The following is a 25,692-nucleotide window of genomic DNA, read 5'->3' as shown; positions in this document are numbered from 1 at the left end:
TTTAGAACTAGGAATCAAATGTAGAACCCTCTTAAGGCGTTTAGATTAAAGTGTGGTAATCAGTCAGCACATTATTAAGCTGAAAATATTTATCACTGCCCAATGTTGGAGCCAGGGAAAGTTGTGGATCTTGGCGAGTCACTAACTTGAAATTTGGACAAGGCTTTATATTTTCTTAGATTATGGGTTGCTGTCCTTGGAGGAGCTTGACAGGGCACCAGGCTTTACCAATTGTGTTCGCTTACACTGGACCCAGCGGGTGGCCCAAGTGTGGGGATCTTTGGTAGAAGTTGAAGGGAGCCCAATCTTATAACAGTTTCCTAAGCTAATTTTTTTGGATTCTTGCCATTGGAAACAAGGGTGGTCTTTTCCCAGTTTCCCTCCCTCCTATCCAATCAAAGGCTCTATCTCATTAATACGTCTGAGTCTGGAAAAGCATTAGTGGCAAGAAATCAAACATTTAAGAAGGTTAAAAAAAAATCTACCAAGTTCCAGGAATGATCTATAGACTTTTGTGTAGGGAAATCTCTTTTATATCTATTTACTGATATTATTCAGACACATACACATAATAATTCAGGAGCACGCTATAAATTACAAAAAGAAATCTGTAACTAAACCAGATAACGTTGCTCATGCTAATTCCCCCTCAATTGCTAGTTATTGCTATAAATAAATAAACTACCTTTCCCTCCCCTGTAGTTCTTCGGCTTTCATGTGTAATAGCCACCTTAAAATGATGGCATGACACTACTGGAAAATTCTCCTTCATTAGTGGAATTTTACTATATTTGAAAGTGACTAAGTCACAACTCTCTGTATTGCCATTATAAAATAATGAGAAAGAATGCAATGCACAGGAGTTGCACAAGATCAGCTGGACTTACATACAGCAGACACCGTGGCTTCCTGATTATGCCTGACAGTTCCTATACAAATTTCTGTTATAAATCTCTCCTTATAGCCTTTTATAACAACAGCAGCCAAAATACATAACCATGCAAGTTTCCATCAAAATTAAACCCTGTTAATTGAGAAAATTTTTCCATCCTTTCCAAGTGAATGAAGATGTGGCTACCTCAAATATGTGTGCATGATGGGTGACATCATTCCAGACAACCTAGGCAAAGTGGTTATTCATACCTGGCCTTGGGAGTCATGTTTATGTATTTAGGACAAAAATTTGGTATTGTATTTCCTAAGGATCATATTTTATTTTGTTAAAAGTGGAATATGGCATGGAAAATTCTCATTTATGTTTTATATTTTCTTCTTAATATTCTATATTTTTCTCTTAAATACAAAGTTTATGATCTAGCCAAGTCTTTAATTCTTTTTTTGGCTCAAATATAACTTTTCTTTGTTACTGTAGTTATTTTCATCACACATCTTGATTCGTGTTTGAAATGCCTAATCCATTGTTGAGATGCAATAAATCTGTGTATGAGAATTATCACCACTAATCTTGCATCTAAACTAAATGCGAACTCTTGTAACAATATGAAATTGTGTGATTGTTGTCTAAGTATACATTGCTATACCAGGCAGAGTCAGAATGTCTGCTCTCTTCCAAATGGCTTATTAGTACTTTGAGGATTTTTCATTTTCATTTTAAAAACCAGCCTCTCACAGGATGTTCCTGGTCTTGCACAAGTTGGCTTGATGGTCTCATAAATGTTATTTAGCTTCTCCGAACCTCTATTTTAAAATTGTAAAATGGGAGTACTTTTTCATTTGTAGAGGTGCTTTGAGACCTAACACAGTTGCATAAGAGTGTGGGCTCTGCATTCTGCCAGACAGAAATTAAATTTTGGTTCTTATACTTGTAATCAGAGTGGCCTTGAGAAAATTATTTAGCCTCTCTGAGTCACATTTTTCTCTTCCTTAAAATGACATATAGTGATAGTAACTATTTCACAATGTTGTAAAGATTAAATGAGATAATACACATAGATAACTTACTGGTGTGGTTCCATGAATGTAAAAAACTGCTAATGGTGGAGGTCCCATCATGGCTCAGTGGTTAACGAATCCGAGTAGGAACCGTGAGGTTGCGGGTCCGATCCCTGGCCTTGCTCAGTGGGTTAAGGATCCAGCATTGCGGTGAGCTGTGGTGTAGATCGCAGATGCAGCTTGGATCCCGCGTTGTTGTTGTACAGAATATCCATATCATTTAAAATTAAGACATTTACTGAATCTAATTATATGTGAATAATGTTTTTGCGCCAGTTGTATGTCTTGTATATTTTTTCTCTCTTTATAGTATGTATATGCCTTTTGCCTAAGAAAATTCAAAATGACTTTTATTAAAATTTAAGTTTGCCCTTGCATTTTGTCAGTTAATAATGAAATGTATCTGTCTCTTATAGTAGAGCCTAGTAACTAGAATGAATTACTGCATAGCAAAGGGGCCATATAGAAGAGTGTGTCTCAACTCTGGTTGTACATGGGCGTCACCTGTGAAAAATAGCAATACTTAGGTCTATCCCCAGAGATTGCGACTTGATTGGTTGAACAGTCCTACCTGGTCAGTGACTGTGATAAATCTGGCTTACCATATAGATGAACTCATGCAAAGGAGACTATTCAAAGAGGCTTGGGCTTTTGAGCAACAAAATCCAAAGAGAGAATTTGCCCAGTGGAAGCCAGATTTTTAAGCCTTGTCTTTGATAGTCTGAAAGTGATGCCCCTAGCACTGTGGCCCAGTAATCCTTGGGCCTCATGGATTCTATTAACGTTTCTTTGTCCAGAGGAGTGAGAGAAGTCCTGGCCTTCTTTACCCATACCCATCCTATTTCCCAGGGAAACTATTGCTCCATAGTTCCTAGCTATTCATTCTGGTTGGAGTGAAAGGATTATCTTAACCAAGAGCACCAGTTTGGAAATGCAGCCAGCTTAGAAATGCAGCAGTCGATATTATCATTCTTTGATATTTTCTAGAATTAATTATATCACGTACTTCTGTACGAAGCCATGGAAGAAAATGTTGTGATTTGATATGTATTTAAACTAGTAAATATCTCTACCTAGTAAGGAAATCTTTAGAGAATAATTAACTTGTGCAAAATGTGATAGGGTGATAGTAGGTAAAATAAATAGTCCATGATGCCACATCTGTACATGTAAAGAAGAATGAATATATATAATATTTTTATGGTGGAATTATTCACCAGCCATGAGGGCAGATTGTTTTTTTGCTTTTGAGAGAACATTTAAAAATAGCTTTATTGAGATATAATTCACTTTGAAATTTACTCATTTAATGTGTACAATTCAATGATTTTTAGTATGTTTGCAGAGCGATCACAATTTAATTTTTGAGCATTTTTGTCCTGCCCAAGAGAAACCCCATATTAACTGAGACTTTCTATTGTTTCTACTCCCCCACGCCTAATCCCTCTTCCATTCCAAAGCAACTACTAATCTATTTTCTGTCTCTGTAGATTTATATATATGCCTACTCTGGGTATTTCATGTAAATTGAATCATGTATTATGTGTGGTCTTTGTGACTGGCTTCTTTTGCTTAACATAGTGTAATATACCCATGTTGTAGCATGTGTCAGTACTTCTTTTTATTACTGAATAATATTTCATTGTATGGATATACTGTATTTTGTTTGGCCGTTCATCCGTTGATTGGTTGTTTCTACTTTTGTCTGTTATACTGCTATGCACATATGTACAAGTTTTGGAGTGTACATGTTTCATTTCTTTTGGCATGGAATTATGAGGTCAAATGGTAAATTTATGCTTAACTTTTAAAGAAACTGTGAAAGCTATTTCCTTGAATGTCTATACCATTTTACATTTCCATCAGTAATATATTTATTTATTTATTATTAAAGTATCATTGATTTACAGTGTTGTATCAATTTCTGCTCTGTAGTACAGTGACTCAGTCATACATATATATGCTTTCTTTTTCTCATACTATTTTCCATCATGCTCTATCCCAAGAGATTGGATGTAGTTCACTGTGCTATACAGTAGGACCTCATTGCTTATCCATTCTACCAACCCCAAACTCCCTGTTTCTCCACATTCTTACTGACACCTTTTTGTGTATCCTTTTTAGATTATAGCATTTTAGTGGATGTATAGCAGTATTTTATTGTGTTTTTATTTTGTATTTCATATGGCCAGAATATTGAGCATTTTTTCATGCACTTGTTGGGTATTTGTACATCTTCTTGGAGAAAAGTCTGCTCAACTCTTTTGCTCAGTATCCAGTGGGGTAGAACATTTGCATTACAGGTTATGTTTTGTGATAGTTCATTTTTTCTCAGATGGTATTTACTAATTATTTGCTAGTGATTTCTTAAGTAGTTGTGATATTCTATCACTTTAGAAAAAGGTAATTTTCTATTAATAACAATTTCTATTTTCTTAGGTTACACTGCAGAATCGAGTGGGATTGCAAAAGATCAAATTATCGATTTATGTGCAGCCACCTTTAGTATTGACTTGTGATCAGTTCACCTTTGAATTTATGGGTAAGTATTTTGTTGTGGCTTGAAGTCTATCATGGTATGAGAAGATTTTTTTTTTTTGTCTCCTGTCTTTTTAGGGCTGCCCCCGTGGCATATGGAGGTTCCCAGGCTAGGGGTTGAATTGGAGCTGTAGCCGCTGTTCTACAGCACAGCCCCAGCAAGGCCAGATCAAGCTGCATCTGCTTCCTACACCACACTCATGGCAATGCTGGATCCTTAACCCACTGAGCGAGGCCAGGGATTGAGCCTGCATCCTCACAGATACTCGTCAGATTCGTTTCCACTGAGCCACGACGGGAAATGTTTAGAAGTTTTTTTAATTAAAATTTTTAAAATTATTGTGTTTCTTTCGTGGCTATATCTGTTGTCAATTATCAAGACTTGTATCTTCCTGAAATCAGTGATTTTGTTATTTTGCTTGTGTTTTCCCTGCAGACGTAAAGCATGGGCATTCAATGAATGAATATTGAGTTGAAGTAATTAGAAATTTTCAAGTGCTTTTCTTCACTAGGTGGACCTGTAATTGTATTTAACTACTGTATTTGGAAGGCTTTTTTAATTGGTGTTTTTCTATTGAATTATTTATTTAGTAATGTTTGAAGGAAGAATATTGGCTTGGGAGCCTGGGCTGAATTTGAATCCTGGCACTGATGCTCGATGTGTCACCTTGGGCAAGCTATGCTAGTAGTTACTTGGAGCCTCAGATTTTTTTTTTTTTAATCTCAGAAAGGGGATAATGATATCTGTCTTGCAGAACAGTTTTGAGGATTTAGCTTGAAAATGAATCTAAGATATCAGTTGTTCATAAATGGCAACTCTTAGTAAGATTTCTTTGCATAGAGTCCCTCATCTTTTACTACTTCCATCCAAGTTGTCATTAGTCCTGTTAAAATGATTTTTGAATTGTTTTTAGAGTCCTTTACTTTCTTTGTTTACTGCCACTGCTCAGCTGGGAACCTTATGTTTTATTCACAAAATCAAGAACACATCTCTCTCTTTTTCCTTTATATAACCAGCCCTTACCTGACTGCCTGGCAGATAGTGGAAACTCAGTAAATCTTCACTGAATCAATTGAATGATGGTTGTGGTAAACTAGTAGGTGATATTTCACTTTATCTTTTAGTTTTTCTTAATACTTCCAACTTTTCTTTCTAAAACATTCTGGACAATTAATTTCTTTCCAGTGAAAAACCTCTTATAGCTCTCTAATGCAGGTTGGAGTTCAGATGCATGAATATGGAAGACTGCACAATCTGCTAAGTTGCTACAGTTTTAGTTCCATCCATCCAATTCCCCTCTTCCATGTTCTCCTGCAGTTTGTATTCTAGCCATGATAAAGTACTGTTCCCCACTCCCTAATCTCTGCCCTTTGAATACCGTTTTCTGTGTTTATGCTACCTATTCATTTATGTAAAGTAGTGCGGAATGTTAGGTCTCCTGGTTCTGGAGCCAATTCCCAGCCCTCTATTAGCTATCTGACCTTGGGAAAGCTTCTTAATCTTTCTGTAGCCAGTTTCCTCATGCACCAAAAAATGGGGACAATAATAGTACCTACCTCATAGGGTTGTTGTAAGGATTAAATGAATTAATCCAAAGTTCCTGTTGAGGCTCAGTGGAAATGAATCTGACTAGTATCCATGAGGACGCAGGTTTAACCCCTGGACTTGCTCAGTGGGTTAAGGATCTGGCATTGCCATGAGCTATGGTGTAGGTCACAGAGGAGGCTGGGATCTGGCGTTGCTGTGCCTGTGGCGTAGGCCAGTGGCTATAGCTCCTATTTGACCCCTAGCCTAGAAACCTTCATATGCTGCGGGTGCAGCCCAAAAAAGACAAAGGAAAAAAAATGAATTAATCCATCCAAGTATTATGTAATGTGCTTCAGACAGTAGCTGGCATGCAATGTATGCCTAATTTTAAATGTTGTTAATAACTGTCCAATATTATGTAACTGATATTATTTTTACATTGCTTATAGCACCAGAGATGACTAGAACAGTAAGCTTTTCTGTTTACCTGAAGGGAAGTTATACACCATCTGAATTGGAAGGAAATGCTGTTGTTTCTTATTCCAGACCAACAGGTAAATATACTGTTGTTCACGAATTTATAAGCCTAATCACTTCTTTTAAATTATTGGAGTTAATGAGTTAAATCTTTTGGCGTTTAAGACAGGAAAACACTTGTAAAATATTATTAAATGGAAAAACATTCTTTTCTAGTGTGAAACAAAAGTGTATGTCCAAATTATTTTTATGTGTAAAGAATAATTATTAAATCTATTTAGCTGATTTCCATATATAATGTTTGATTCTATCTTTTCAATTAATAGCAAATATAATATATTTTTATTCCCACTAGAAGAATGGTATCTAGTCAGACTTCACATATTTGAACTAAAGAGAAAAGCTTAGCTTGAATTAGTAAAAAATACTATAATAGGTTAATCTAGCATTAAGGCAGTCTTCAGAGTTTTAGACACTGCTTTAGTGATTAAATAAAACTTTTTAGTTAAAATATTTATTTATAAATCTAGTAAAATTTGATCTGTATTTTTTCAAGAAACTCTTTTTAGGTCAAAAAAGTTATCTTTTGTCTGATTGAAATTCAATTATTATAAATTTCCACTCAGCTGTGTTCAGTTTTATAGTGTGTGTGTGTGTATAGCAGTGTTTTTAATAATCGTGGTTCTTATTTTATCTAAGTGAATTTTCTTGTTTATGCATTGACAAGAAATTTATAACTTTAGCTCATGTTTTCAAAACATGTTTTTTCTGTTTTGTAAGTTATCTTGCTTTAAAATGTTAAAATCATTTTTAGCCAGAAGTGACCACTTTTAACTATGTACCATTTATCTATATTTTCAAAATTTGGGTAACATAAGTATTTTATATTTAAATGGCTTTGAGAAAGCAGACTTCAGAAATACAAAACTTCCATAAAGGATCAAGGAATGATAGACTTTTTAGTTGGATATTTCTGAAAAGAAATTGACCTGAACAGTGCTGTTTTCATTTTGAGTTGTGAAATAAATAAGGTGGAAATGTTTGTCTAAAATATCTAATGATAAATGATTTCATTTATCATTAATTGAATATCTCAATCAGGCATTATTATATTGTTTAATCTAGCTTTGTTAAACTTTGAAAATGCAGTTGTAGAGACTGTTCATGCCTTAATTCAACTAATTATTTCATTTGTTTTCAAGGAAACAGAAACATTTTAAAAAGAGAAATGGGTTACCTAGCAAGTAGACCAAATCATTAAAATACATTATAAAGTTATAAAATCATTTTATGAGCTTATAGTTGTATATACTATTTTTAGGTATTATGCTTTTCTAAAGACAGAATTAAAAAGATTATAAATTATTACTAAACCAAAGAGTATAGGCATTAACTGGTTGGAAGTTAATTAGAAAAAGTAAAATAAATCTATAAAAGATACCAAGACAAGCTGGGGAAAAAAAAAAAAAAAGGCTCCATAGTAGTATCTACTGAGTAAAGTTATAAGCAACACTAACTGGAAATATTAATATATTTGGCTTTTCACTCAAATTTTTTCTCAAAAATTAATTTAATGCTCTTGATGTCATTTACATAGTGAGTCTGGTTTGCTTTTGGCTAGATCTTATAGCTTTACGTCTTTTGCCACTTTTATACTGGAATAACACCTTTTCATTGACTTCTGAGAGTGGTAGTGCAAACATAATTAGATTTCATTTATTCATATTATATTCTTCAATTGTGAATTGACTTATCTTTCTTGGAAGGCCATTTGATAATCTGTAAGAATCTCAAAAATTTTAGTTTATATTTTAAGCAGATATGGATTAAATTTGTGTTGTAATTTTACAACTGATAATTTGTTGCATTCTCTCTCCCCTGTCCCTTTTCACATTGCGTGTGATGGATAGATCGAAATCCTGATGGTAAGTGAAAAGATAATTTAGGACAACATAAATTTCAGAACTGAAATTTGGTCAGTTAATTGAATTGGTATTATACCATGAATGAACTCTTTTTATGCACTGCCATTTTAACTATAACAACCTCTTTAGGGTGTTTCAGTGCCTTGCTCTGGCTATGGAGAAGATAGTAGATGCTTCCTTTTACAGAGACTTGTCATTCATATTAGTTATTTCACAGGCCTGAGACACACTGAAGTTCCATGACTTTTTTGAACAAAGCCAAAGGTGTCATTGACAACTTATTTTGTAACTCATTAGTGATTTGTCTATATGCTTTGTTATCCTACTTTACTTAAAAAGAATATGGACAAATTTCTGAATTTTAAATTAACTATTTTCCATATATCCCAACAGATCCATGTCTCTCTCTGATTAGAATGCCATGTGCCCTTTCTGTGGGCCTATATCTTGTCTGAATTAGCATTTGTGGGAGAATATCATCAAGGGTCGGACCCCTTGAACTTGCCTGGTTCAATGTTGTAACCCTTTTGTATTCTCCAGATCCTTTGTTTATGACTCTACAATAATATTTACCATAATGCAAATTTCATTAAGTTTGTTCCCTAGGTTCCTCTAGTAGATTTTGAGCTCTTTGAAAGCAAGATTCAAGTACTTATCTTTGAATAGTGCAGTATTTTGATACATCACAGATGCTCTAAAAATATCTCTTTTGATTACTCTTTTCTCCTAGACATAGACTTAATATGGTGGTTTGTTTTAGTTTATTGGCTGCTTTAAGATAAATATTAGATAATATTAATAATGGGTAATAATTAAATACTTGAAAATCATGGCCATATTTACTCATATAGTTTTGGTGGTGCCAACAACCTGAGTTGCATAGTGTCTGGGATGAGAAAATGTATGGGCAATATTTTAATAAAAGGAAGCTTTTAGCTTAATGATGTAAAGTATACCTTTCAAATTGGAATTTAGATTATTAAAAATATTATTAATGAGTATTTACATTTTACTTTGCAAGAGTGCATCTAACTGATGCAATAACTTTTGTAAAATACCGTATTAATATTTAAGTGATTTGTTTTGAGTTTTAAAAAATCATAAGGTTGTTATTGAAAGGAATTTATTTCCTCTCTCTATAAATTCAGACCAAGCCATGAGAAAAAAATCACAATACATGGAAATTTTAGTATTTCAATGAAAAGTTAAAGCTGGTTTTAATAATCTCTTAAGATATATTTTAAAATTATAATTAAGCTTCAGGGAGTAGAGCTGAAATATTCAGCCTCACCTTGTAGGCAAGAAAATAATATGTTGCCATTCAGATCTTATACACAAAGCTTCGAATTTCAAAGACTGTTCCATTTTATTGGCCTGATCTGTTCAGGCTGTATTGCAGATAAGCAGTCCTGCTTTTACACATGGAAAAAGAGAAGCAAACAAGGTTTTATGTTGTCCCACAAGAGTTACTCTCCATTATTTCTGCATTAAAGTTACATGACATGGGCAGTGTAAAACATGACTGCAGATGGAGCACAGTACGTAGCCAGACATAACAGGAAAGGATCAAGGAAGTTCTGGTTACCAGACATTGCTACTGCTTTGGGGTTCCTTGTTTTCAATATGAAATGACTCTAGCAGGCACCCTGGAAAGAGTTCTAAAGGCATTATATAGATGTGTAATATATAGATATTCTATATAGAATTCCTTTTTTCTTTTTTTTTTTTTTAAAGCCCATTTTGACTTCCCTCTTGACAGTGATACTGGGCTCTTGGGTGTGCCAGGGATAATTAGAATTCTCTGCCTGGAAAATTTGTTCTGTCAGGAGTGATTTTGCTGTGAATTTTATAAGTATTAAATAATTTTGTGATTAATTGCACCATAGAAGTTGTGACTATCCATTTCCTCTAAGAGGCTAGAAGGGGAAGTGTTTGAAGGAGAGGTGATTATATTTGTTAAAAACTATAGAATGGAGTAGTCTGATGAACGAGTAGGCCAATATTTGAGTATTATAAATGACAAATTTTTTCTTTTCTCTCAGCATAATACTCAGAGAGTTGAATAAACCAGATCTAGAGACTATTTTTCCAGCTACATAGAAAAAATATCACTGATGGTAGGCAAAGTTAGGATGGTTAGGCTCTTTCAATTAAGTTGAAAGCTATCCTACCATCCTACCAGCAACCTTAGAAAATCTTTAAATTCATGTAATTCTTTCTTTCCTTATTAAAATTACATGTACATACACTCACACATACCTCTCCATTCTCCAGCTTCAGGTTCTTAGATACAATTATAGTCTAAAGAGTAATTGGCAGCCAAATTTGCATTTCACATTTCTTACGAAGATGTAAATCTTAATAGAAATGTACTCTGATAAACCTCATGTCTAAATACTAGAGATTATATTTTGAAATGCTTGGGTTTTAATTAGATGGGAAGTAATATAAAATACTGGCATTGTAATTTTTCTTTTTAATGATATGGTTTCCTTAAACTGGTTTCTAAGGATTTAATACTCTTTTTTTTTTTTTTCTCCTAGTGGTAAAACTTTTCAAGCTGCCATCATTTAAAAAATAGCCATAATCATTTTATTAAGTATGAGTGTCATCATTTTTCAAAGTAATGTTTTCCAAATGTCCTATGAAATAGGTTTACAATTCCTGCAGAGAAAAGAAATTCTGGAGGGGTTCTACAAATCTTAGCAACTGCAGACCATTGCCCTAGTGTGTGATATTGTCATTAGCTGACTTAACTGAACTGTGAATTGAGTTATAATGTATTTCCCTTCTTGGGTTTGTAGTGCTTGCAATCCATTTGTTTCAATTTCTGAAAGCACATATACACTACCAATTTCTTTAGCCCTGGGTTTTTCAAGTTTTAGGGTAATAATCTTCAAATATACAGACTTAGTAACACAAGGCGAGTGTTGTCGATCATGGTTATTATTATTATTTTTCACCACAAATTCAGTCAGTACCTGGTCCAAGTGCAGTAGAGCCATAGTTCTAGCAATATAATTTTAGAAGAAAATTACAGCCACATTTTGTTTGAACAATTAGCTAAGACTTTGGTTAAAAGTATGTAGAATATAGCTTCTCTTGGTCATGTACAGAATTGTCAGATGAAGCACTTTTTTCTGTTACTGTATTCATTGAAAATGAAGGAAATGGAAATAGATTTCAGTTGCCCTGTTCTTTCCAGTCTGCATATATTAATTGAGGCTGTAATTTATATATTGTAGAGGAATCATATTAGTGGGTATATTTCCATAATTGGGAGATATGTGGAATATATGAAGTTGAAAGGATGCTTTGTAATTTTTTGGTGATATTGATAGTTGTGGTTTGAGCAGTAGCTTAGATCATGTTACCATAATATTTTGAGTCAAAACATTTCATCATTGTAAAGTACAAATACACATGCCTCTGAAACCTCAAAGAATGTCAGGAAATAATACCCTGGGACTTTTCTGAAGAGACACCAGTTATAATTTGCATCTAGGATTCCAGGAGAAGTGAATTTAACATCTGTTGGTTATGAGCAAAAAATGAGCTATGTAAAATTTGATGGATAATAGATTATATTGAAGAGAGTGACAAATATGCTCCACATGCTCTGAAAAAGTATTTAATTGACCTCATATATCAATATGCTTGCCGTTATTGATGATCTCTCACTAGGCTCTCACTATCCTAGTGAATAAATAGCACTGAAAAGTGTGCTCCCTTCCTGATTGTAGAGTAAACCACAAAACTCCAATTAGCATTAATAAAATACATTGCTAATTCTAGGAATCCTACTTTGGGATCATGCCTCCAAGCTTTACTGCTTCTGCTTTTGCTATTTTTAATCTGCCCTTTGACTCCACTATGAAGAAATAAAGAAATTAATGTGTGGACCCATTAAATAGAGTAGAACATTTTAAGTTTTCCATTTCTCTACAGTAGTCTACTAAGACAAAGATCTCTGTATATCATCTTTTATCTTATATAGTCAAACATAGAAGCCTAGTGTAAAGGGAGAGAAAACTAAAGTTGTAGAAGTGCTTTATTTGATTTATGAGTAGCCTAATTTGCTTTGGTTTCAGTTTCATTCTTTGTAGAGATATTAAAAGGAATGGTTTTTAAAAACTTTATATTCCAATGTAAAACTCTACATTGTTATTTATTCAGTTACCTATTTCATTATGCCTGCATAGTTTCTGAAAAAAATTTGACAATTGAATGACTATGTAAGCCTTCAAAATGCTGCTTAACAGTGATATGTAGGCGTTTCTGTCATGGCTCAGTGGAAATGATCCCAACTAATATCCATGAGGATGCGGGTTCAATCCCTGGCCTCACTTTAGTGAGGGGTAAGGATCCTGCGCTGGGATGAGCTGTAGTGTAGGTTGCAGGCCCTGCTTGGATCCTGTGTTGCTGTGGCTGTGACATAGGCAGGCAGCTCTACCTCTGATTTAACTCTTAGCCTTGGAACTTCCATATATTGAGGGTGTGGCCCTAAAAAGACAAAAAACAAAAAAAAACCAAAACAACAAAACAAACAACAGTGATATGTAAAGTTAAACAGATTGAGAAAGATTTAATTCATATGAAAGTAATATTAATATTGATGCGTAAAATGACATGAACTTCAGTAGCATTTCAGTAGAGCAGATTCTGCTTTCATGCTCAAAATTTATTGCAAATTGTTAGTAATTTGAATCTTCCAGATGTAAAAAGTTAAAGATTAAAAAGTTGGGGGTAGAGAAATCATTAGATATGGTCATATAGAGTCTTCCTGATGTAAATTTCATCCTCTTTGCTTATTTTAGCTGATAGTCTTGGATTAGGGCTAAAGATTTGAAGGTCTTAAAGACCTTAAGTTCAGTAATTGAATATAGCTATATGTGTTTTTATGTGGTATCCAACTGCAATGATTTTTCAAATGTACTATTATTATTAAAGGCAGAGCTTGTACCTGTGCTCCTTTTTAAGATTTTATTTTTGCCTTATAGTTTTGGGCAATAATATAAAGTTATAAATTATGATAATGCTTTCCAGTTATTTCAGTTATGCTAAATGAAATGGGCAGGTAGCAAACATTTGAACTAAGATATACTGCTACTTTAATTATTATTAGTACAGTTTTTTATTTGTCAAATCTATAAATGTATGTTTCTCTTTTTTTATTTCAGGCATTCCTCGAGTTATCCAATGTAAATTTAGACTTCCCCTAAAATTAATCTGCTTACCATGCCAGCCTTCAAAAACTGCAAGCCACAAACTAACTATTGATACCAACAAATCTCCAGTCAGTCTTCTCAATCTCTTTCCAGGTAGGACTTTTGAAGTAACATGCCTATTAACAACAAAAATGTTAAGAATTTAGAATGGAATCCTTCATCAGCAGGTAATGATGGGGTAATTATCAGATAATTGTTAAGTCAGAATATAAAAATGCCTCAAGGATTTTCCCCTCTTGTTTGCCTGTTCAAAGGAAAATAGCTTATATCAACAAGGTAATAAAGTATACCTTTTAAGTTTGATTAAAATTATTATAATCATTATTTTGCCTCAGTGTTCAGAAATGAAACCTCAAATGTTTCTTTTTAGACTGTGGAATTTTTTGGCTTTGAATGTAAATATTTATTATTCATCTTTATTGTAGGTTTTTGAATATATCCATTTTCTAAGCATATAAATATTTATTATTCATCTTCACTGCAGGTTTTTGGAGAAATACCTTTTAAAAGTATGTTCTCATGCCCCTGAAAAGTAAACTCCTAATTAAATGCCCTTTGTGGTTCTGCTGCCTCCAGCAGCTGGAGAGGGGCAAGGCTCATTCTCTGGCTCTGATCCTTTAGAAGAGTCTTCGTGTATAAAGGTTAAATATCACAGTGAACATTTGAGGTAATTTGTGAAGGTGTGACTTTCTCCAGGTGCTGGTTTTCCTGGTTTTCGTTTTGTTTTGTTTTGGTGAGTAGCTTAGAAAAGAGAGAAGCATTGATTGGATAAACATCTTTAGTTGCCAGGGTTTCTAATGTGTTACATCTATTAACTTTCTTGGCGACAAGGGGGAATTAAAAAAAATTGGGGAATTAAATCAACCCCTTTAAATCTCTCTGTAAAAATCGGCACTGTTGACTATAAGATGCATCTTCACCCTTGCATTAATGGATAGGAGCTAGCATACAAAATATTTCCTGCCAGGTATAGAAATTTATGGTAAGTCAACTTTTGTGTTATTAACTACTTGAAGTGCTTCAAATTTATTCTCCATTAATTTGAAATGTTTTTAAAAAGCTTTATTTATATATAACTATCAAAAATCTCCAAGATGCTCTTCATTACTAATTAGTATATTCCTTAGTTTGAACTGGAGTGAATATGTGTGTGTGTGGTTAGCAAATAGTTTTGTACTTTGAGGTTTCTTATTCTCTTCCTTCCCTTTCTTCTTAGTCAGTTTTCTTATAACAAATTTGGATTATGAAAAAGGTAAAAAAACTCATTACCTTTATAATATACAAACAAACTAATTCCTTGGGTCTCCTATACTATCCTGACAATCGAGTTAGAAATTATATGTTGCACACTAAATTTATTGATTCCTTTGAAAAATGTTTAAGACTCTTGCTTCTGAGTGGTCGATCTTTATTGTGGATAGCTGAGACCCATAGAGATTGAACAAAAAATGCAAGTTTTTGACCTGAGAGGTCATCTCTGTAAGCAATGGATTGGACAGGAAGTACTGAGGAAAGTTTAGATAGCTCATCCATTTCTGTCCTGATTTTGGGTTAAATTATTTTGATGTATCTTAGGCTCATCAGCATATATTTGCTTCTTACTTTAGAAATGGAAAATTTTTAAAAATTGACAATGACATATTTTTAAAAATTTACTCTAAGATTCAGTTTATGTAATATAGTGTGTTCTCTTTTTGAATTCTCAGATTTGGGTTCATGCTGGAATCCTGTAATTGTTTAAAATAAGTACTCTTAGTACTTTTTCACTTTTTGTGATTACATTTCACTCATGGTATATGTGACTTTTATATGCTGATGTTAAAGTTGCTGTTGCAAATCTATTTTTTAATTAATGATCTTCATAGAGAAGAAATAAAACTACCTTGAATCTAGTCTCTTCCTATTTGTTTATTTTTTTGTATATTTTAAAAATAATTTTAATTTTTCTCATTACAATAGAAATATGAAATTTAGAAATGGATAACCAAAAAGAAAAAAAAATGAAAGTTACTGGTAATTCTATCATCCAACAATATCTACTTAGGTTTCATTAATTTTCCTCCTTTTTTATTTTTTATTTACTTTTTTTTTTTTTTTTTTTTTTTGTCTTTTGTCTTTTGAGGGCCGCACCTGTGGCATATGGAGGTTCCCAGGCTAGGGGTCGAATCAGAGCTACAGCTGCTGGGCTATGCTACAGCCACAGCAGTGCCAGATCCGAGCCACATCTGGGACCTACACCACAGCTCTTGGCAACACCAGATCCTTAACCCACTGAGTGAAGCCATGGGTTGAACCTGCAACCTCATCGTTCCTAGTCGGATTTGTTTCCACTGTGCCATGACGGGAACTCCAGATTTTTTTTTTTTTTTTAAAACAACATTGAAAGTTACTGGGCCAGGGATTGAACCCCTGCTATAGTTGCAACCTGAGCCACAGCTGCGGCAAAACCAGATCCTTAATACGCTGTGCCACAAGGGAACTTCCTTTCCTATTTTTTTAAAAAATATTTTTTCTAAGCATTTCGTTCCTCAAAGAATTATAGTTTTGCATATTGTTGTGAGACATATTTCTATATAATTAGATTTTTTGTTTTATGATTTTAATGATACTATGCTGTCTTAAAACTATACTATAAAATCATTTGGCCAGCATTATATTTTTCAACATTTATGTTGTTTTTAGTTTATTAATATTGTAAAATATATTAGAGAATACTTCTCTAAATTTATTATTTTTTTGATAAATTACTGAAAGTGGAATTACTAAGTCAAAGGGTAAGAATAGTTTTAAAGCTTTGAAATATAATGTGAAATTGAGTTCCTATAGGGCCAAACATGTTAATCCAATCATCATTATTTGAATGGAGGTGTCTAGTGCTGCAAATCCTGGCCAGTTGAGAATATTATAATTATAAAAAGATTTACTATGCTTAATGGCTATATAGAAAATATTTATTTACATATGTATATGTAAATAACTGTCAGGTGTTTTGGCTAAATGTGACTTAAGCAAGATATATATATTAAGATATATATGTGTGTTATAATATATATGATATATGTAGTAAGATATATATGTGTATATATATATGATATATATGTTATATGTGTATATAAGATATATATGTATATATGATATGTATACACAAGATATATATATACACAAAGATACATACATAAGATTATATAACAGTAACATATAGCATATAACATAGCATATAATATATACAATATAACATAATATATAACATATATACAGCATATAACATATATAACAATATATTTATTCATATATATGTGTGTGTTATATATGTTATATATATATTTTTATTTGAGATAAAATACACAAAAAAATAAATAAAGTCTAAAATAAAGAGAGGTATAGAAGTGGTCAGTGGAAGCTGGTACAGTGGTTTGTAAATGTTTTCAAGGACCTAGCTTTTTTCTTTCTTTGCAGTGTGTATTCTCTAGTGTGTTGATTTATTCCATGGCAATAAGGTAGCTGCTTTGGCTTAAGTCATCATAGCTGACTACAAGGCAGGTGGTAGGGGAAAGAGATAGCTATAACAATGACTCCAACTTTCTTTTTTTTTTTTTTTTTTTGTCTTTTTGCTATTTCCTGGGCCACTCCCACGGCATATGGAGGTTCCCAGGCTAGGGGTCGAATCGGAGCTGTAGCCACCGGCCTACGCCAGAGCCACAGCAACGCAGGATCCGAGCCGCATCCACAACCTACACCACAGCTCACGGCAACGCCGGATTGTTAGCCCACTGAGCAAGGGCAGGGACCGAACCCACAACCTCATGGTTCCTAGTCGGATTCGTTAACCACTGTGCCACGACGGGAACTCCAACTCTAACTTTCATCAGAAATGCATATTTCCATAAAGTTCTTAGGAAATTTCTAGTTAGGTCTAATAGCCATAGTAGTGTCACGTGGCCTCTTCTAGGGCCTGAGAACCAATGCAGATGGGCTGGGGAAAAGGGGTTTGAGAATAGGTGTCAAATTAGCTGACATTCATTGTATGCCATGATACCAATAATTTCACACAAAATATTTACTTAAATATAGCATTTAATATAGCATTTAAGTAATATTTACTTAAATAGCATGCTACTGTAGTAGTCATTTAATCCTAAAAGACTCAAAATATATGGGTATCTTTCCTTGTCACTGAATTTGTATTTTATTTTGTATTTTATTTTATTGTTAGCGTAATGTTCTCTTGTTTGGAAGTGCCGTGCACTTCACTTTTTTGTACTTCTCTGTTTCTCTTTGAAGAAATTACTTGAAGACAAATGACTGAGTTAAAGAATAAATACACTTGAAAACTTTATTCAAATGCCAAAGTTATTTCCAGAATAATTGCATCAGGTTACAAGCCCAGCATCAGAGTTCTAACCCAGGATAGCAGCTGGATTTTAATCTTTTAAGATTTTTGATATGGTTAGGTGAAAAATGACAAGTCTTTTTTATTTTATTTTATTTTTTAGGGCCGCAGCCATGGCATATGGATGTTTCCAGGCTAGGGGTTGAATCAGAGCTGTAGCCATTGGGCCTATGCCACAGGCACAGCAATGCCAGATCCAAGCCACCTCTGTAACCTACACTGCAGCCCATAGCAATGCCCGATCCTTAACCCACTGAGCAAGGCCAGCAATCCAACCCATGTCCTCATGGATGCTAGTTGGGTTCATTAACCGTTGAGTCACAATGGGAACTCTGACATTGCCTTTTAAAATTTGCATTATTAAAGTATTTGTTAGCATAGAAATTTTGTAATTTTTTACTAACTACTTGTATTCTTTTAACATAAGATTTATATATTTAGGTAGTAAAATTTAAGTTTTCATGTTGTGCTTAGAATGATCTCTATTTTAAGATTTTAAAATATTTACATGTATTTTCTTCTGATACATTTTAGTATATTCTTTAGTTCTCAAGTACAGCTTCAGCATGTATTTTTTTGTTTTTAGAAAAAACAACTTTATTGGGGTATAAGTTATGTAGTCATATATAAAGTATAAGTTATGTAGTCATATATAAAGTATAAGTTTTGATGATGGTATATACCTGTGAAACAAATGGGCGATTTGCATTTCTGCACTCATGATGCTAAAAATATCCATCACTCCAAAAAGCTTCTTTGTGCCCCTTTGGGATCCTTTTCAGCCTATCCCCAGGCAACCACTGGTTTCCTGTCATTACAGATTAGTTTGCCCTTTCTAGAATTCCATAAAATGGAATTACTCAGTATGTGCTGTTTTTCGTCTATCTTCTTTCACCCCTTTATCAGATTATGTGATTTACAAATATTTTCTCCCAGTCTATGGCATGTCTTCATTCTTTTAACATTCTTTCCTTCTTTTTGGGAGAGCAGAAATTTTTAATCTTGATAAAGACCAATTTATCATTTTTTTTCTTTTATGAATCATGACTTTATTTATTCGTTCGTTTATTTATTTATTCATTCTCTTTTTAGTGCCACACCTTTAGAATATGGAAGTTCCCAGGCTAGGGGGGTTGGATTTAGATCTGCAGTTTCCAGCCTACACCACAGTCACAGCGATGCTAGATCTGAGCTGCATCTGTGACCTATACCACAGCTCACAACAACGCCAGATCCTTAATCCACTGAATGGGGCCCGGGATCAAACCTGTGTCCTCATGGATTCTAGTCAGGTCTTTAGCCCACTGAGCCACAATGGCAACTCCTCGATCATGATTTTAATATTATATCTAAGAAATTTTTGCCTAACTCAAGGTTACAAGACTTTTGAGTGTTTTTTTTTTTCCCTAGAAGTTTTGTAGTTTTACATTTTACTTTTAGGGCTCTTATCCATTTCAAATTGATATACATGGTATGAGATATGGATAAAATTCATGTGTTTGGATATGAGTATCTAATGTTCCAGCACTACATCTGAAAAGACTGTCCTTTTCCACTGAATTGCCTTTGCAAAGTTGTTGAAAATCATGACTATTCTTCATATGTCTATGTAAATCATCAGCATGTGTGTGTATATACATATATATATATATTTCTGTTCAGTATGTTCCATTCATCTATTTGTCTTTGCCCATCAATATTGCTATATACCAATGCCATAGTGTCTTAATTACTCTATGTAAGTCTAGAAGTCAGGTAGTGCAATTTTTCCAACTTTATTCTTTTTTTTCAAAGTTGTCTTGAATGTTCTAGATCATTTGCATTTTTGCATGAATCAGAATCAGCTTATCAATTTAAAAAAAGGCTTGGCAGGACATAGAGAACAGACTTGTGGTTGTCAAGGGAGCCTGGGAAGGGAGAGGGGATGGACTGGGAGTTTGGGGTTAGCAGATGCAAATTATTATGTTTAGAATGGATAAACAACAAGGTCCTACTGTATAGCACAGGGGATGATATCCAGTCTCTTGGGATAGACCATGATGGAAAAGAATATAAAAAAGGGGGAGTTCCTGTCGTGGTGCAGTGGTTAACGAATCCAACTAGGAACCATGAGGTTGCGGGTTCGGTCCCTGCCCTTGCTCAGTGGGTTAACGATCCGGCGTTGCCGTGAGCTGTGGTGTAGGTTGCAGACACGACTCGGATCCCGCGTTGCTGTGGCTCTGGCGTAGGCCGGTGGCTACAGCTCCGATTCGACCCCTAGCCTGGGAACCTCCATATGCCGCGGGAGCGGCCCAAGAAATGGCAAAAAGACAAAAAAAAAAAAAAAAAAGAATATAAAAAAGAATGCATATATGTATGTATAACTGAGTTACTTTGTTACACAGCAGAAATTTGCACAACATTGTAAATCAACTATTCTTTAATAAAAAATTTTAACAAAATGTCTGTTGGGATTTTGATTGGAATTGGGATTACATGTATTCTATAGATAAATTTGGAGAGAAATATTTTAACAATATTGAACATGGTAAAATTTGCTCCACTTATCCCAGTTTCTTAAGATGAACTTGGAGACCTTTGTTTATTTAGGGCTTTTTTATTTTTTCTCACTAAGATTTTGTACTTTTCAATTTACGGGTCTTACAAATCTGTCAGATTTATTTCTGAGTATGTAATATATTTTGATGTGATTGCAAATTGTATTGTTTTATTTCAGTTTCAGATTGTTCTTTTCTAGTACATAGGAATACAATTGGTTTTTAATATATTGCTCTTGTATCATGCAGAATTGTTATATCGCTTATTGGTTCTACTGGCTTTTTTGAGTAGATTTAATCAGATTTTCTGCATAGATGATCATGTCATCTGCAAGTGAAAACAGTTTCACTTTTCCTTTCCAATGTGAAGATTCTGTTTGTTTACTTTTGGCTTGCTTTTTACCTTGGCTAGAACCTCTGGGACAATGTTGAATAGAAATGGTGAGAGCGGACATTCAGTCTTTTAGCATTAAGTATGTTTTAGTTGTAAGTATTTTGTAGATTTCCTTTTCCAGATTGAGGCTGTTCTCTTTTATATGAGGTTTGCTGAGTGTTTTATTAGGAATGAATATTTGATTTTTCCCAGTGCTTTTTTCACATCAGTTGAGATATTTTACATAATTTTATTCTTTGTTGTGTTAACAGGTGGATTACATTGACTAATTTTGGAATATTAACCTAATTGTGCATTCTTGATATAAATTACACTTGATCGTGATGAATACATGAATACATGATGAATACATGAATCCTTTCACCATACTGTTGGATTTAATTTGCTAAATTTTAGTTTATAATTTCTACATCTGTGTTTATAAGGGACATTGATCTGTAATTCTGCTTCCTTACAATTATGTTTCTTTAATGTGTAATTTATGGAATGAGTTGGGAAATATTTACCTCTCTTCTATTTTTTTTGAAGTGTGTATAGAATTGGTATTATTGCTTAAATATTTGGAAGAATTTATCAGGAAAGTTTTCCAGACCAAGAGTTTTCTGAATGGGGTAGCTTTAAAGCTATATAGTTATTTTAATTTTTAAAGTTTTTTAAATTAAAGTATAGTTGATTTACAAAGTTGCGCCAATTTCTGCTGTATAGCAAAGTGACTAAGTCATATGTGTGTGTATATATAAACACACATTCTTTTTAAATGTTATTTTCTATCATGGTCTATCCCAGGAGATTAGATATTTAAAGTATAAATTTAATCTCTTCAAAAGATATAGAACTGGAATTTCCTCTGTGGCACAATGGGTTAAGGGATCGGGTGTTGCTACAGCTGTGGTGCAGGCTGCAGCTGCTGTATGGGTTTGATCCCTGGCCCAGGAACTTCCACATGCTACAGATGGAGCTAAAAAAAAAAAAAGAAAAGATACAGGAAGATGCACGGTATCTATTTCTTATTGAGCAGACCTTGCTACTTTTTGTCTTTCAGGGAACGTGCATTTCATCTGAATTGTTGAATTTATTGGCATAAGGTTGTTGATAGTATTTTTTAGTATCTGTGGAATCTGTAGTGATGACAGCTCATTTGTTACTGATATTAGTAATTTGTGTCTTCTTCTCCTCCACCATCCCCTACCCCTACCCTGCCCCAATCTGTTGACTAGGAGTTTATCTATTTTACCTCTTTTTGAAGAACCAGCTTTTGGTTTCATTCATTTCCACTTTTTATTTTTTGTTTTCTGTTCCTTTTAATTACTCTGACTCTCCTTTCTTCTGCTTACTTTGGGTTTAATTTTCTTTTCTTTTTTTTTTTCTAGTTTCTTAATGCAAAAGCAGAGACCATCCTTCTTTTTAATGTAGTTGGTTAATCCTACAGAATTTCCTCTAATGATGCTTTAGCTGTATCCTACAAATTATGAAATGTTGTGCTTTTAATTTTCATTCAGTATAAAACACTTTTTAATTTTTTTCTTTGATTTCTTTTTTGACCTTAGTGTTATTTAGAAGTTTGGTATATAGTTTCCAAACCCGTGGTGATTTTCCATAGAACATTTGTTATTGACTTGGAATTCGATTTCCCTGTGGTAGGAGAATGTACTTTATATGACTTGAATCCTATTAAATTTATTGAGACTTATTTAATGACTCCAAGCTAGGACTGTCTTTGCTTGAAAATAGTGGATTTTCTGCTGTTGTAGGATGGGAGTGTACATAAATGTCAATTAAGATAAGTTTTCTGATAGTGTTTTAAGTCTTCTATATCCTTACTGATTTTCTGTCTATATGTGTCAATTTTTAAGAGTAGGTCGTTGAACTCTTCAACTATAATTTGTCTATTTCTCTTTTTGCATATCTGAAGTTTTTGCTTCATTTAGTTTAAAGCTCTGTTTTAGGTGCATAAATGTTTAGGATTATAATGTTCTCTTGATTATTATGAAATATTAACAAAGAATGTTAATATTCTTTGTTCTAAAATCTACTTTTATGATATTAATATTGCTATTCCCACTTTATTTTGCCCTAGTATTACAATGGTATACATATATATTATCCTTCTTTTACTTCTGTTTACATCTTTATATTTAAAGTAGATTTCTTATAGGTAGTATACAGTTGAGTTTTGGCTTTTTAAATGCAATCCAGTAGTATCTGTCTTTTAATTGTGGTGTTTAGACTATTTATTTTAATGCGATTATTGATAGGGTTGGTTTTAAATCTACATCTTGTGCTTTGTTTTTTATTTGCCTTGTCTGTTTTTTTCCTGCATTCTTTTCAATTGAGTATATTTTGTGATTCTATTTTATCTACTTTGTCATCGTATTTACTCTACCACCTAGTGTTAATTTTGTTGCTTCTCTAAAGTTTAAGGCAGTGTTTCCCAACCTTTCTTTTATTATTGCTCCCCCTAAAAGACTTTTTAGACATTTCTTTCTTTTTTTTTTTTGTCTTTTTGTCTTTGTTGTTGTTGTTGTTGTTGCTATTTCTTGGGCCGCTCCCGCGGCATATGGAGGTTCCCAGGCTAGGGGTCCAATCGGAGCTGTAGCCACCGGCCTATGCCAGAGCCACAGCAACGCGGGATCCGAGCCGCGTCTGCAACCTACACCACAGCTCACGGCAACGCCGGATCGTTAACCCACTGAGCAAGGGCAGGGATCGAACCCACAACCTCATGGCTCCTAGTCGGATTCGTTAACCACTGCGCCACGACGGGGACTCCTAGACATTTCTTTCTTAATAGCACCTCCACACCTTTTCAGTACTGCAGTTGTCTTTTATATCTGTTTATATTCTATATGAATACATATTCTCTTGTTTTTAGAGATAAAATGAGTAAGATTTTTTTGATCCCTGTGAATATTTTTTTGGCCCCTCGAGGGCACTGTTTCCCTGTCAAAAATGCACAAATGCATTATACAATATATATCTCTAACTTATCACAGTCTATCTTTACATGGTAGTATAGTGCCTCAAAATAGTTTAAGAATCATATGATAATATCTTTCCATTTCTCCCCTACCAGCCTCTATGCTAGTTTTGTCTTATATTTTATATCTACACATATTAGATATAAACCTTGTACTATATTGTTATGAATTTTGTTTTAAGATGTAATTATCTTCTTTAAGACATTTTAATAATTAATACAATAACTTTATACATTTACTCACGGGGTTACCTTTTCCACTGCTCTTCATCCCATCTGGTATCATTTTCCTTTTACCTGAAATACTTCTCTAACACTTCTTCTAGTGCAGATATATGAATGTTGAATTCTTTCAGCTTTCGTATGTTTGAAAATGGATTTTTTCCCACCACTTTTAGAAAGTTATTTTCACTAGTAAAGAATTGGAGATTGACAATGTTTTTCTTTCATTACTCTTAAGATATTGTTCCACTTGTTTTCTGGCTGTCAATATAGGCCTCTATATGTAATATATCTTTTTTCTCTTGTTGCTTTTAAGATGTTTTTCTTTAAACGATTCAATTTTGGTGTAATTTTTTTAGGTTTGTATTTTTATTTTCCTTTGCTTGGTCTTTGCTAACATATTTTGATCCATGGATTATAATTTTTATTCAATGTGCAAATATTTTGGCCATTATTTTTCCAAGTATTTTTTTGTGTCTCCACTCCTTTTTTATTCTTTAATATTTATTTTTTGTCTTTTTAGGGCTGCACCTATGGCATATGGAAGTTCCCAGGCTAGGGGTCGAATCAGAGCTGCAGCTGCCAGTGTATTCCATAGCCACAGCAACGTGGGACCTGAGCCATGTCTGAAACCTACACCACAACTCTTGGCAATGCCAAATCCTTAACTCACTGAGTGGGGCCAGCCAGGGATGGAACCTGCATCCTTATGGATACTAGTTTGTTACCACCGAGTTGCAATGGGAACTCCTTTATTTTTAAGGACTCTAATTATATCTGTATTTCTCACTTGAGGTTGTCCCAGAGCTTAATGATGCTCTTTTTTTTTTTTTTTTTGTCTTTTTGCCTTTTCTGGGGCCACTCCCGTGGCACATGGAGGTTCCTAGGCTAGGGGTCCAGTTGGAGCTGTTGCTGCTGGCCTATGCCAGAGCCACAGCAACGCGGGATCTGAGCTGCATCTACGACCTACACCACAGCTCACGGCAATGCTGGATCCTCAACCCACTGAGCAAGGCCAGGGATCGAACCTGCAACCTCATGGTTCCTAGTTGGATTCGTTAACCACTGAGCCACGACGGGAACTCCTGTTTTTTTAATTTTTATTTTTTCTTTGTGCTTTATTTTGCATTGTTTCCCTTGCTATACATTCAAGTTATTTTCTTCTGCAGTGTGTAATGTGTTCATAATCCCACTTGGTGTGTTGTATTTTGTATCTCAGAGACTATAATTGTCTTCTCTCAAAGTTTGATTTGAGTCTCTCTCTTTTTAAAAAAAATCTTCTGTTTCAATGTAATATAGCTCATTTGAACATTTATAATATAATAGCTGTTTTAATACCTTTTGCTACTAATTTTATCATCTGTGTCATTTCTGAGTTAGTTTTGATTTTTATTTTTGTTAATGAATTATAATCTCTTTTCTCTTTTTATGTCCTGTAATTACTGATTGAGGCTCAGAACCTCTGAATTTTATCTAGTTGTGTATTGAGTATTTTAGTTTTCGTATAAATATTTTTGAGCTTT

General features: G+C 33.8%; 1 protein-coding gene across 30 annotated transcripts in view; it reads left to right on the top strand.

Annotated features, from left to right (window-relative positions):
• The window catches only part of BBS9 (Bardet-Biedl syndrome 9), a 444,711-nt gene that overhangs the window by 204,971 nt on the left and 214,048 nt on the right, over window positions 1-25,692 (top strand). For 15 of the 30 annotated variants that reach the window (XR_014834269.1, XR_014834268.1, XR_014834275.1 and 12 more), the window contains 3 exons: window positions 4,393-4,495; window positions 6,469-6,573; window positions 13,602-13,742. Coding sequence is in view for 13 of the 30 variants with exons in the window: in XM_085005856.1 (XP_084861982.1) it covers window positions 4,393-4,495; window positions 6,469-6,573; window positions 13,602-13,742 (349 nt within the window). In the remaining 17 variants the exon portion in view is untranslated. Of the gene's footprint in view, window positions 1-4,392; window positions 4,496-6,468; window positions 6,588-8,406; window positions 8,422-13,601; window positions 13,743-25,692 lie in introns of all 30 variants that reach the window. The other 15 variants (XR_014834271.1, XR_014834270.1, XM_085005850.1 and 12 more) reach the window with 2 other exon arrangements.

The sequence above is a fragment of the Sus scrofa genome, chromosome 18, assembly GCF_054392235.1.
Source record: "Sus scrofa isolate SSC_HxYL_T2T_F1_AM1 chromosome 18, Sscrofa_HxYL_maternal_Yorkshire_Landrace_v2.0, whole genome shotgun sequence".
In the NCBI taxonomy this organism is placed as follows: Eukaryota; Metazoa; Chordata; class Mammalia; order Artiodactyla; family Suidae; genus Sus; species Sus scrofa.
Note: the sequence above shows the minus strand (reverse complement) of the source record. Positions and strands in the feature narration are given on the sequence as shown.